Here is a 13,598-nt window from a genome sequence, read left to right as displayed (position 1 = left end):
TGATAAGACCTATATGCTATGGTAAGCTTTGGGGAATGCGAAGAGATAAAAGGATGTTTTGTCTCGATGAAATTACATAATTGTGATTTTAAAAAATGAATAGAAAACCCAGTGGATTTTATACACATCAGGAAATTATTCAGTCTTGATGTAATATAAAATTCCCTGAATGTTTTGTCTATTTGAGATCATTTGTGTCGTTAAAAATGTTAAACTTTTTTTTAGAAAAATGCTTTCGGTTTATTAAATTTAGTTCATTTTTGGAAAGGAAACTCATAAAATCCAACAGAAAGAATATATTTGGAAACAGATTGTCTTGGTTTATCTGTTCAGTGAAATCTCTTTTTCCAGTAGTTAGTGAGGGTCTCCACCCATAGCACAGTGGACAGCTGGCTGAAATGTTTATAAAGGGTATATATAGTTGAGAGGTTCTAAATGAGAAGAGTACAGCAGAATCATCTGGGAATTCAGTAAGAATATATGTGACAGTTCTCCGTGGAACTTTGAGGATTTGATTCAGGAAGTCCAGAGGGCATCTTGTGATTTATTCTCATATATAGCTGAGTTAAGAGCCACCACTTCAAAACAAAACAAAACACCACTTTAGATAGAAGAAGGAAGAGTAGCCCAGAAAGTGCAATAAGAATGCATAGGAAAACAGGGCACCTGAGTTTGAGCCCCCCATGGGTATAGAGAATATTTAAAATCTCAAAAAAATGCATAGGAGAACGGATAGGACAGGTAAGATTCAGGATAGATAGTATTATGAGCTAGGGGTGGAAATCACTAGCCTTTCGGAAATGGTGTGATGGAACAGGCCAGAGAGGGTAGGCACAGTATAGTAGGAACAGGTACTACGTACCTCCAGGCAAAAGAATAGGACAGTTTTCTCATTTTCTAGCTGTTTTTCTAGTGATCTTGAGAAATAAGAACTGACTTTAGTTGAGACCTGAACTTTTTTGTTGGCCGATCCATACTGAGAGTAGAATCACTTGTTCGGTTTTGTGGGTATGAAAATCCCTGACATGGGTTAACTCGTGGTTCTTGTTCTCAGGGATAAAGTGGCTGTTCTTCAAGCACTTGCATCCACAGTGAATAGGGTAAGTAGGAATTCAGGTTTTTGTTCTGGATCTTGAAAGTTTCTTAGGAATGATCCAATTCAGTCCCTTCATGTGACAAATAGGGAAACTAAAGCTTTTAAAGGAACTGGCTCTAAAAGTCCTTGACTTAGGCCCATGTCTTTTATCTCCAAATTCAGTGTTTTTATCCTAAGCCAGTGATCTTTTAAACTTAATCCCGTGAAGAGCTGTTGGAACGCATGGCCCTGCGGGTAATTGGGCTGTGATACTACAATGCAAGAGGTCTGTAGACGAACTTTGAGACCTGTTGTACCGACCATGCCGTAAATGATGCAGCGATTAAGGATTGGGTCCTGGAACCAGTGTTTTGTTTCATAGCTGATCAACTAGCTTTGTGAGCTGCATCAAAAAGTTATTTTATCTCGTGATGCTTCTATGTGATTATCTGTAAAGTGGGATTTGATTATAGTCTCAAACTTCAAAGTTATAGCGAGAACTATATCAGCTAATACATAATAGAAGGATTTAGGGCAGTACCTAGCACAAAAGAAATGCTCAGTAAATGTTGGTTATTTCTGAAACTGTTTTAGTGAAATATTTGTCAATAACTTGCTCTGTTCACAATTCAAAAACAGAGTTTGTAGTCTGATAGATAATCTGAAACCTTGGTAAATTCCTCAGAAACGGAACTTCCTTTTTTTTTCTTTTGAGTAATCTCTACACCCAATGTGAGGCTCAAACTCAGGACCCTGAGATCAGGAGTTGCATGCTCTACTGCCTGAGCCAGCCAAGCGCCCCAGAAATGGAACTTTCTGACCAGTTGTATTTTTCGTAATATGAAAACTGTACTTTTAATTTCAGCTGTGGGGTTAATGTTTAGAATAATGAAGACGTTAACTGCCACAATATCTGCGTGGTTACTAATTTTCTTTAAGGCGATTGTCACAGATTTCCAGAATTGCTTTCTATTATAGATGTTAAGCTTAAGGAGTATTGGGCCAGCTATGCCCTGATATATCCTAGCAGTTTCTCAGAAGGGGTTTTTATAATACTGCATCTCCATGCTAGCAAGGCATTGAGATTTTCAGCAGTTCACTTATCTCTAAATAGGCACCTGAAATGTAAACTAGACCGTTCTCAGTTTTTAATGAGAATGGCCTTCAAGTCAAAGAAGTTGTAGAACTATGTGTGCAGTTGTCTGATCTGTCTGAGTTTGGGCCCTTAAAATCCAAGGTATAGTGATTTATTCACCCAGTAACCACATATTCTACCCTTCTGCTGCTTGCCAGGCACTGTGCGGGATGTCGAATAAAGACAGCCCTTGCACAGTCCCCGAGAGGGAGCATGAAGGAGCACTGAGGCTGGGGAAGGACTTCCAGAGGAGCTGATAGTTGGATTGCTGCTAGGAAGGTGAGCGGCAAGGACCTGTGGGAAAGAGCATTCCTAGCAGAGGCAGCACCGTGCACAAAGGCGCAGAATGAGTAGTTGGTATGGTCAGAATCAAGGATTTGAGGGGTGGAGAAATGAGATGGGCAGGATGATGAATGCTATGCTGAGGACTCTAGTCAGGTCCTCTGAAGAATTTTAAGCAGTGGTATGATAACCAGATCTTAGAAAAGACAGCTATGTGAAGATGGGAAACCTTTCAACTTTAATGTAGCATAAGGGTCTTAAAACTAGCATGTCCAAACCCAAACCTTTGCTATCCCCTCAGTGGCAACTCCATTATTCTGATTGCTCAAGTCAGAACCCTAGGAGTTATCTGTGACTCTTTCTCTCATGCTGCACATTAGTACTTTGTTTCTTCCTTCAAGATATATGTGCATGGAGTCCCAAGACCACTCCCAGGTTCAGTGATTGGCTAGGAGGACTCCCAGGACGCAGCATATAGTCCTACAGATAGAAAAAGGACACAAAGCAAAGTCGGCCAAGGGAAAAAGCACATGGGGTGAAATCCAGAAGAAACTGGGTGCAAGTTTCCAAGAGTCTTTTCCCCGTGGAGTCACACAGGACACGTTTAATTCCTCCGGCCGAGTTGTGACAGCAGTTGTGAAACATCTGCCACGAAAACTCATTAGAGACTCGGGACCCGGAGGTTTATTTGGTGTCTGGCCACATAGGCACCCTGTGCCTGGGACATACCAGAATTTCAGACTTTCAGAAGGAAGGCAGGAGTTCAGTGTAAACCACCTTTGTGCAAACAATTTAGGCACAGTGAGCCTTCTCATCAGTTCTGGGGATGGTGGGAACCCTCCCAAAATCCAGGTTTCCAGGTGCCAGCCAAAGGCCAGCAGTCTCAGGCCTGGTCACTCTGCACATTATCGGATTCTCCGCTCGTGTCGTCATCACCGTGATCGCTTTAGTTGTCTAAGTCACCATCTCTTCCTACCCTGGGCCCGTCACAGCAGGCTCTGTCTCTTCCACTGCCCCGGCTCCCCACAGACTGCTCGCAATTAAGCAGCCCTAATGATTCCAATAAAATGCTGGATCACATCACTCTTTCCTCAGAACTCAAGCGGCCCCTCATTTGTCATAATTGGGATAAAAACTGAAGTCCATATGAGGGCTCCTAAGGCCCTCCCATGATCCTCCCCACCCCCACATTACCTTTCTGACAGCGTCTCTTGCTGTCTTCTTAGGCACCCTACCTGAGCCTCATGGGCCTCCTTGCAAATTCTCAGTTTCCCAGCAGGCATACCTCTGCCTCAGTGTCTAGTGTTTGCTGTTCCTTCTGCCTGGACTGTTTCCCCCGAGATACTCCTATTACTTGCTCCTTACCTGCTTGACTCCTTGCCTCAGTATCACTTTTTCAGTGAGGCATTCCCTGACCACCCCACTTAGGTTGTAGATATGTCACTTTCTTGTCCTTTTTTCTATTTCATTTTTCTGCATAGCAGTTATCTGTATTTAATTCACTGTTTATTGTTTATTTTTACTTTCTGGAGGTTCCCCCCCCACTAGATTGTAAGCTTTATTGGGGTGGGGGGTGATTTTATTGTCTCCCCAGTAGCTAGAAGCAGCCTGGCACGTAGGAGGTGCTCTAAATAGTGACCGGGAAGGCACTGAACTTCGGCCGTGGCAGTTGGGCTAAGGGACAGTGCAGCAGGTTAAGGAACTGGCGTTGGTTGGATCTGATGAGTGCTCAGTTGAAGGGAAGTAGTGCGACAGGATGTACAGGTCGGACTGCAGGGTGTTCTGTACCATTCACCGAGAGAAGACAGGAGGTAGCTTCAGGGAAGTTCACTTTGGGGATCAGTTTGGTTCGAGGCATCTGAGCTACAGGCCAGAGTGGAGTTGTTTCCCACAGACCGTGAAGGACTTGGAAATCGCCGAGGGAGGGAAATTGGGAGATAAACAGGAAGAATAAGTTTAGTAGGTTAAAAGAAGTCCAGCATGTCACCAAAACTATAGGCTCTAAACAGGTATTTAACAAGGGTGGTGCAGAGGGTCAGAACCAGAGCCCAGGGACTCGTTTGAGTGTAATCAGGGAGCGAATAACCCAGGGCAGCTGACCTAGAACTGCCACCTCTGGTTTACCGTTACATGACTGCCTCGTCTTGGTAGAGAGACATAACCAGATGACATGAGCCTCCCATGAGTGTGAAGGGTTATGGGTTTTGAAAGTGGCAGCAGGAAGCTGAGACCCAAGAAAAAATCCTACCTCCAAAGCCTTCCGTGTGAGCAGCCTTCCCTTGAGAGCTGCAGGGAAGCTGTCCCTTGGAGAGTCCAAGTTAGTAAGACAGGGCATCAAGGGGACAGTCAGGAGAGATTCTGGCTACAGGGTGAGTTTTTCCTATGGAACAAAGGCCCCAGAAGGCCCAGGAAAGGCAGCTCCAAGGGACAAGAGAGGAATAGAGAAAGTAATTGGGGGGCGGTTTTCAGTGAGTGGTACTGAGGAGTTTTGTTCAGGGTTCTCCCTAGAGCAGTGTAAAGAAGTACGTAGACCCTCCAACAGGACACAGGAGAAGCTGCTGCTGCTCGCTTCTTCCAAGAGGGCACAACAGTATCCTCCACTCGGAGGAGGGACTCGGCCGGGTAGTGGCCAGGCTTTGAAGGAGTGCAGGACACTGGTGCCCATACTGGTTAATTCAGAGCATCTTTCATTTGAAACAGCAGGAGGTCCTGGTAGCACCCTCAAATCTTAAGTAGTCATGGGGGTTTGAGCCATTGTTTGCTTTGCGTGTAATGACAACTGAGTCTTACAGAGCTGAGAGGATGGTATAGGTATTTGTGTCTCTAACTGTACACACGCACATTTCTGTATGTGTTACATATGTCATTAAAACTTACAGAGTTTTTCATCAAAACTCGAGGTATTAATGAAAATCTAACTAAAGAGACTTCTGTGTCTTCACAGGACGCCACAGCTGCCCCTTACGCATTTCAGGATGATCCTTTCCTCATACCAACATCCTCCGTGGAATCTGTGAGTGTTTTCATGTAGTTTTCTAGGATTATGTTTTCTCTTGCTTATTTGGGTACAAGCACAGATACAGATTTTAGCTTCGGTGGAAAAACCTTTGAAAAGGTAACAGTTTCACAGTTTTAGAGATCGGCTATGGAAAGGATTTGGAGTTTGGGATTTAATACTTAGGGCTCTTTCACACTGGAGCAGTCCACTCGGTTTCAGTGCACTGGTTTTATGTAGCCCAAGCTGTATGTAAGATGTGACTTAAAATGTCACGCTCAGTAGCAGAGGTGGTTATGTAACCGTGTGTAATTTAACTTCTAACTGGGTTTGTACGTATTGTTGCCTTCTTCGCGGGGGAGGCTTACTGAGGGTATAATTTTGATCTCTTGAGTCAGTTTATATCTAAATCCTTTTCTTTATATAGCGTTCATTTTTATTGGCAAAGAAGTCTGGGGAGAATGCAGCAAAGTTTATTATTAATTCACATCCCAAATATTTTCAGAAGGACATAGCTGAACCTCATATACCGGTAAGGAGAGGTAATTGTGATTTTTCGGGTATTACGATGTAAATGTAAACTAAACCAAGTTTTCATGGCTAATATTTTAGTAGCCACTTGAATGTCCTCAGTATTGGGTGAAATCTTTTGATGGGTATAGTTATCTTGGCTTACAGTAGTAAATTTTTTTTTTTTTTTTTTTAACTCTTGTCTGTATTTGCTCTTCATCCTATTTTCCCCATTTGGCTTCTGTGACACCAGAATCTTAGGTCTTTACCTCCATGACTGTTCTTTTCAGTTTCCTTCGGTACCTTTTCTCTCCACCCCTTGAGTGTTGAGGTCTTTGTAGGTTTCCAGGCTCAGTCATTGTTTTTTTCCTGTCTGCAGTCTTCCTGCGTCAGCAGCCCTTCTATTCCATTTGGCATTCTTGTATATCTGGCCCAGATCCCTCTACTTTGGTAGTCCAGTGTCTTGGTTTCCTTCAGAGCGTGTCAACCCTTCTGCCTTTTACTTTGAACTCCAAATTGTATTTCCAACTACTTGTATGTCCTGTAGTCATGAAGCGTGAGTGTCACGCGGTGCGCGCTGCGTGTTAGCCATTGTGCTCGGTGCTAGTGTTAGAGTGGCCAGTGGAACAGAGGCACCTCTGCCCTCGTGGGTTTGTTAGTGGAAATAGTAACCCTCAAACTCATGTCCCAGACTCCTTTCTTCCTGAAACACACGCAACCAAGCACAGCCTCCTGCTTCTCAAGCACCAGCTCCCAGTGACAAAGCAGGAAGTCAGTGCGATTGTGCAGGGACAGTGGCAGTGATGGTCTGTGTCCGCCCCTGGATGTTTCTAACCAGCAGTTACTCCTTTGTGAGCTGCTTGAAGCCTTCCATCGGTCCCTGCCTCCTTGGCAGACACCACTGTCAAACCTTCCAGAGCTCTCGTCATTTACGCTGCACCGTAATTCTTTCTTTCCTTGCTCTCTCCGTTAGATGGGGAGAACCCTGAAGGTAGAGAAGGACTTTGATCTGTGTCTCCAGTGCCTTGCTTTGTGCATGGCAGAAAGTGGTTGGCATTCAATAAGTATTGAAATGAACTAGTGAGTGAGGTAAAATCAACATAGCTTGGTGATGGTCAATGTCTACAGAGTAAAGGAAGCATCAGGGCTGAAAGGTTTCTGCCTTTGCAAACCAGGTATATTCTGACACTTTGAAACAAGATTGGAAAGAAAGGACAAAGGATAGTTTTGGCAGGGGACGAAGTAAGTTCAACTTGAAGTTGGGGAAGTTAGTTGGAAACCAGATTCTTTAGATATGAATTAAATATTTATTTATTTTTGGGTGCTTTTAAATTCTCCCTGAGCTGGGAGATAGCTAAATGATCTTGTTTCGGGTCCCAGAGGGGTTCTTTGATTTTTTTTTTTTTATTTGTTTGTTTTTTTAAGTTATAGTCCCTACAAAGACGTACACGTGGTGCCTGGTGCGTGAAACATGAATTGGGGCAGTGACGTTTTATTTTGGTGTGTTGGTGATAAAAGTTCAGTCTTGCTCCGTTATTGCCCCTTTACCTGTTGGTGGTAACTAGCCATCTTCTTTTCCTAGTGTTTAATGCCTGAGTACTTTGAACCTCAGATTGAAGATATAAGTGAAGCAGCCTTGAGGGAAAGAATCAAGCTCAAAAAAGTCAAAGCTTCCGTGGACATGTTTGATCAACTCTTACAAGCAGGTGACTCAGTTCATTTAAAGCACCCCTCAGAACGTGGGCTCGGAAGTGGGCTGTGGTTACGTGATCCTGCTGGTTGTGAGCAAAAGTTATAAGGATCTCTGCTTGATGCTGTGTTCATATTTTTAAGAGTTAATAATACTTTAAGTTCTGTTTCAGCTTTCTTTTCGAAGTATAAGTGAGATAAGTGAGATAGAGTTGCAACTTAGTTTACTGTGCTGGTGGGCTGTGATGTGCCGCGGGCAGAGAGATTATAGAGCCATTCATCCTTGGCTTCCATTTTTAACCTTAGGCATGGACATACTGTATTCACATTTCTTGTACTCTTTAAATATGTTTGGAGGCATAAACAGACAAAGGTATATTTAAAAAGGAAAGAGCACTAACTGGAATACTGATTCTAGCTCTGACACTGATTAGCTCTGTGGCCTTGGAAAAATCACTTAATTTCTCAGAACTTCTGTCTCTGAAATTCTCTGGCTCCCTGAATTTGATTCGGATGCACCTCTGGCGGTATAGATGTAAATTACATGGCTTGTAATCTACCAGGGGAAAAATGTACCTAGTAACATCAAAGGCAGCGGGATTTTAAGTTAATGGACTCCAGAATGCCGTTCAGTGATTTAGGATAACAGTCAACCGAACAAAGAAGAGATAGGAACTGGGCTGAATCATTCCATGTACATTATCAAACACAGGAAACCTTTGCAGAAAGCTGTGTTTGATTTGAGAATTCTGTGTAGTCTGCTGTGGCATTGGATATACAGATGAATTGCTGGTGCAGCTTGTAATTTAGGAAGGCTTTTCCCTCTGTTGAGTATGGTAAATGGTAAGTCTGCCTTCAGGTACTTAGTGCTCAGAGCTGTCTTCCTCCAGTTCCATACACTGTGTGCTGTAGGCACATGCAGACATTCAGTAACCGTTTCTAAAGACCGTGTGTCAGACCCACAGCTCAGAGTAATAGAACAAGCCAATATGCCATGGGGGGAGTAGAGGGAGTTTTACTGTCAAGCCGCTAATAAGTACCAGACACTTTGCTTGGCATCTCACGTACTTAATTCTGTAACACTTTAGGAGTTGGTGTGACTTGCAATCATTTTATAAAGGAAACTGGTTATTAAGTTTCCAGGGATACACAGTTCTGAGAGAGTAAGATCCAGTCCAGTTACCCCCTATAGCCTCTTCTCTCCGCTCTGCTCTTTTCTGAGCTTTTAAATTTCCCAGTTGGCATTTTTTTATCAGTATATTTCCTTTAGAAAAAATGCTTGTATCTCATACTTCCTGTTCTCTTTTTTTCCTGGCGTCGAGATGGGAACATGATGTATTTGAGTTTCACTTTTTTAAAGCCGCTATGATTAGACATTTATGCTAGTATTTTAGGCAGGTATTCCAGTGAGGGCCCGTATCCAGGCAGAATAGTTATGCTTGCATTTGTAAAGATGGAACCAGGCCACGGGAACTAAGTGGCAGTACTTTGCTGAGTGTTCAGTTTACAGGCGATAGTTAAAACCATGAGATTGCTTCTCTGGGGACATGAGTATATAAACTAAGCACAGGGTCCGGTGTTGTCTTGTGCTGTCGTCCCTCCTGTCAGACCCCAAGGTTATTAGGGGTTGTGTCCCTGTCTGCATCTCTCCAGGTGCAGAAGGTGCTGTGGAGTGCACACCCATCCACCCTTAGAATGACGGATGATTCTACATATGTAGCCAAAAGCCACAGCTTAGAGAAAAAGGGAAGAATTTTAACCCAGTGAGCTTCTGCTCTTTATTGTTTCAGTGTTTCTTTCCCTTTTTTTCTCTACCCACAGGAACCGCTATATCTTTGGAAACAAGTAATAGCCTCTTGGATTTGTTGTGCTATTATGGTGACAAGGAGCCCTCAACCGATTATCATTTTCAGCAAAGTGAAAAATCTGAAGAGTTGGTAATGGGTTTTGGCAGTGATTTTTTTAAATTTCTTTTGATAGTAATATTTCAAAGTAAGGCAGGTTCTCATGCCATATGTTAGGAGAGTAGAGATTTGTTCTGAGATGTGATGTGATATAGTAGCTTTGATAAAAACTGGTGTGGAGGAAGAAAAATTTAAACAATTATTTTAATTCTGGTTCCCTTCCTAAAAATATTTTGACCTTGCCTACCCCATGCAGGCAAAGCTTTGACCAGAAACGTCTAGGCAAACTCCTCTCTTGTTACTTACAGTGACCATATGATGCGCAAAGAACAGGGAAAGGCTCCCTGGCCGCAGCCCCCCAAAAATGCATATGTAATGTGGTAAGGGGAGTGAGCACACTGTGCCGGGGGTGTAGAGCAGTATTGTGCCAAGGCCTATAGAGAGGGAGTCCTATCTTAAATTCTCAACCCAAGAGTTTTACTTCTAGAAAAAGATCCCAAGGACATCTTTGGGTCATGTGAACAAAAATTATATACATCATTTTCATAATATTCATACGTGTAGTTACAAAATGTGGAAAACTGGATATCCAGTGGCGTGCGATTGGATTATGGTAACGTGGCGATGGAGTGCACTAGTGTAGGTCTGTTTGGCTGTGAAAAAATGCAGCATATATTGATAAGTGAGAAGATAGGCTTGACAATAGTATTTCATTTTTATAAAATATTTTCATATGCATGAGGGAAAATGAAAAATTAAGTGCTTTTCCTTCCATTTATGTCTAATTTTCCTCCACTAAATATGGATTATTTACATACAGGGTAATTAAGTCTTTTAAAACGTGTAGGCATGTATGTTATTTCTGTGTGGATCAATTGAGCCGGATAGAGCTGGCTCAAGCCAGGCTGTGTTTGGATTTCCAGTTCTTCTCTCTGGGCGAGGCTGTGCAAGGTACTGGCTTCGTCTGTCTCCAGGCTGTCAGTTCCCGTTTTAAGGGCTAGCTTTACTTTTCATCTCTAAGGGAGCTGATTTATGCTGAAGAAATTATCAGGTTTTTAAATGAACATTCACTGGGTTTTTTCTTCAGCTTCTGTTGGATCTGTATTTTACTTTTCCACAGTTTCCTTTGCTTTTCTGATTTTAAGTATTCTAAGTAGGGAGAATGCATTGCATCGTTACCTTTTGTTTTATTTCTGTTGACGGTTCATTTCAGGAGGAGGCCGCAGAGGAAAATAATAAGAAATCTGAGAAGGCTGATCATCAGTTTGGAGTCACGTGGAGGTATGCGAGACGTCATTAGAACCTTGCAGTGTGGTTTTTTATGGGGCATGGCATGTTCCCCATCACGCCCTCAAGAAGATGTGCTCTTGAAGTTTTCTAAAATAGAATTCGTTTTCAGCGTACAATGCAAATGTGACCATTAGTATTCACGTGCATTTAGAGCTCATTCCGTAAGATTTTTACTTCCAACCAGCAGTACAGGGTTGACATTTCACTCCCCCCATTTCACTTCATGTCACCTTCATGTAGTGTTGGTTCCTTGGGTAGTTTGATCAGTGCTCCGCTCTGCAATCTGTGCCTCCCGTTCTGAAAGATTGGGTATTTTTGTTCACGTAAGAATACACATACCTGGAATGTAGTTCTAAATTAAGGCTACTGGCCAGCAAACAGAAAAACTCAGCGTTTCCAGCAAAGGGGGAGTAACGTTTAACCAGCATTTGAGAATTTAAGTTATGGAATAGAAATGTCTAGTAAGTAAGAGATATTTCACGTGGACATCTGGAGAAGGAAAGCTACCATTAATATCTGAAGTCTTTTTTGAAGTGATAAATAGAATCAAACATTAAATTTCTTTAGATTTTAGTAATTTCGCATAGTGGTTAAAAGCATGGACTTTGGCATACCATCCTGGCTCAAATCCTGGTTCTAATTTCCGAGACCTCTTTGTAAGAGGCAGAAGCAAGATACAGCGTAGTCTGTAGAACATGGTTACGTTGATTGATTGATTGGTTGACAGAGAGGCAGCACCAGCATGTGACACGTACATGCTAGAATATGAGAGAGAGATTCCAGAGAAACTCCTTGTCAGTGGTGGCCTCTGGGGAGTTGTATATGGTTGAGAGGGGGTGGGGAAACGTCACTGTGTACCCTGTGTACACTGCTTTTGTTTAGTCCTGTGAGTGTGTATTTTTTGTAAAAATGTTCAGTCCTGATTCCATCATTCACCGCCAAGCTGCAGACCACTAGAGGTTTTCGAGCCTCAGTTTTCCTGCTTTTCAAAATGATAACCGTGTCTCGCTCTCTGCCTGCGTGGTAAGAATTGTATGAAGTGCTTGGCACAGTGCTTGGAACATTCTGAACTCTCAGTAGATTATGGTAGCTATTGGTTTTTCCTGTTTCCCCTGGTTCATTTATTCTTCTGTGTCTAGGACAAAAAACAATGCTGAGAGAATCTTTGCTCTAATGCCAGAGAAAAATTCACACTCCTACTGCACAATGATCCGAGGAATGGTGAAGGTAACATTTATTTATTTTTACATTTTTATTATTTAATTTCCACTAAATCAGGATTTTTCACCCTCAGAATTATTGACAGTTGGGCCTGATAATTTGTCGTCCTGGGGCTCCCCAGTGCATTGTAGAGTGTTTAGAAGCTCCCTGTTCTCTACCCACTGCATGTCAGTACTTATATCCTCCCCAGCTCTCAGTTGTGACAACCAGAAGTATCCAGGAATTATCATATGTCACCTGGGAGGCAAAATTTCCACAGCAGTGGAGTATAAACTTCATGAGAACCAGGACCTTGTCTGTTTTGTTTACTACTGTATTCCCAAACCCTAAAACAGTTGATGGGCAAATATTTCTTAAGTCAGCATGTTAGAAGATGCGTAATGTTTATGCTTTCTCTCTCCTAGCACCGAGCTCCTGCGCGGGCATTAAACTTATACACTGAATTATTAAACAACAGACTCCATGGTAAGTGTGTTTGTGGAGAATTCCTTTTCTTCCCTTAAAAATCTGTAACATCTGGGACGCCTGGGTGGCTCAGTTGGTTAAGCATCTGCCTTCTGCTTGGTCATGAGCCCAGGGTCCTGGGATTGGGCTCCCTGCTCAGCGAGGAGCTTGCTTTTCCCTCTGCCTGCCACTCCCTCGGCTCGTGCTCTCTCTCCCTCTCTGACAAATAACAAATAACTAAACCTTTAAAAAAAAAAAAAAGTCTGTAACATCTTTGAATCTGCAAAATATTTGGATCTAGCCTCAATTAGGAGCTCAGTTTTCATCTTTTCATGTGGTATTGGTGGTAGAAGCAGGAGGAGAGATCCAGAGCGGGGAGTGTCTGGTTTTGTGGGCACATGGTAATGAGCTAGGAGCCACACGTGCATTACTGCTCTGCCTTAAACAGAGCCATTTAGGGATTAAACTTTAACCCAGATTTTCGTTTTTACAGCTGATGTGTACACCTTCAATGCATTGATTGAAGCAACAGCATTGAGTGTGAGTGAAAAATTGGAGGACAAGTGGAATAATATACTGGTAAGGAGGAACCCTCATTTTGTTTCCTAATGGGCCTAAAATACCTTTTCCTAGAAACAAAGGGCGTAGAGACAGCAGTTACTGAGCATTTTCGTGGCAGGTACTAAAACACTGGGCACTCGCGGTTCTGTATTTACACCCTCCCAGCAACCCTGCAGTTTAAACAGCTGTGTCTGATGTGTGAGAAGAAAAAGTTACTTGACCCAGAGTCTATGGCTAGAATTCAGAAAGACCTTGGTTGCTTTATTTCTCATTTATAGTTATTTTATTACAAAAAATAGTATGTATTTACTAAAACAGTTTTATCAGGTAAGTTTGAAAAAATTATGTTCACTGGATTGAAATAACTTAGGAATAGAAATGTTTTTACATTTTTACATCATACAGTTCATGTGTCTTTATACCATACTGCTCATTTTAAAGGAAAACACTCCAGGTCATTCTAGTCTGTTCTTTTGCTTTACTAGGCGGCAT

General features: G+C 42.4%; 1 protein-coding gene across 1 annotated transcript in view; it reads left to right on the top strand.

Moving 5' to 3' along the window:
- The window catches only part of PTCD3 (pentatricopeptide repeat domain 3), a 28,783-nt gene that overhangs the window by 5,084 nt on the left and 10,101 nt on the right, over window positions 1–13,598 (top strand). Inside the window, exons 4-12 of the mRNA XM_008700086.2 lie at window positions 1,055–1,100; window positions 5,437–5,505; window positions 5,915–6,019; window positions 7,580–7,703; window positions 9,508–9,623; window positions 10,804–10,871; window positions 12,020–12,107; window positions 12,506–12,566; window positions 13,039–13,124. Coding sequence (XP_008698308.1) covers window positions 1,055–1,100; window positions 5,437–5,505; window positions 5,915–6,019; window positions 7,580–7,703; window positions 9,508–9,623; window positions 10,804–10,871; window positions 12,020–12,107; window positions 12,506–12,566; window positions 13,039–13,124 — 763 coding nt within the window. The remainder of the gene's footprint in view (window positions 1–1,054; window positions 1,101–5,436; window positions 5,506–5,914; window positions 6,020–7,579; window positions 7,704–9,507; window positions 9,624–10,803; window positions 10,872–12,019; window positions 12,108–12,505; window positions 12,567–13,038; window positions 13,125–13,598) is intronic.

Source organism: Ursus maritimus, unplaced genomic scaffold, assembly GCF_017311325.1.
Source record: "Ursus maritimus isolate PB19 unplaced genomic scaffold, ASM1731132v1 scaffold_6, whole genome shotgun sequence".
In the NCBI taxonomy this organism is placed as follows: domain Eukaryota; kingdom Metazoa; phylum Chordata; class Mammalia; order Carnivora; family Ursidae; genus Ursus; species Ursus maritimus.
This window is presented reverse-complemented; position numbering and strand designations above follow the sequence as displayed.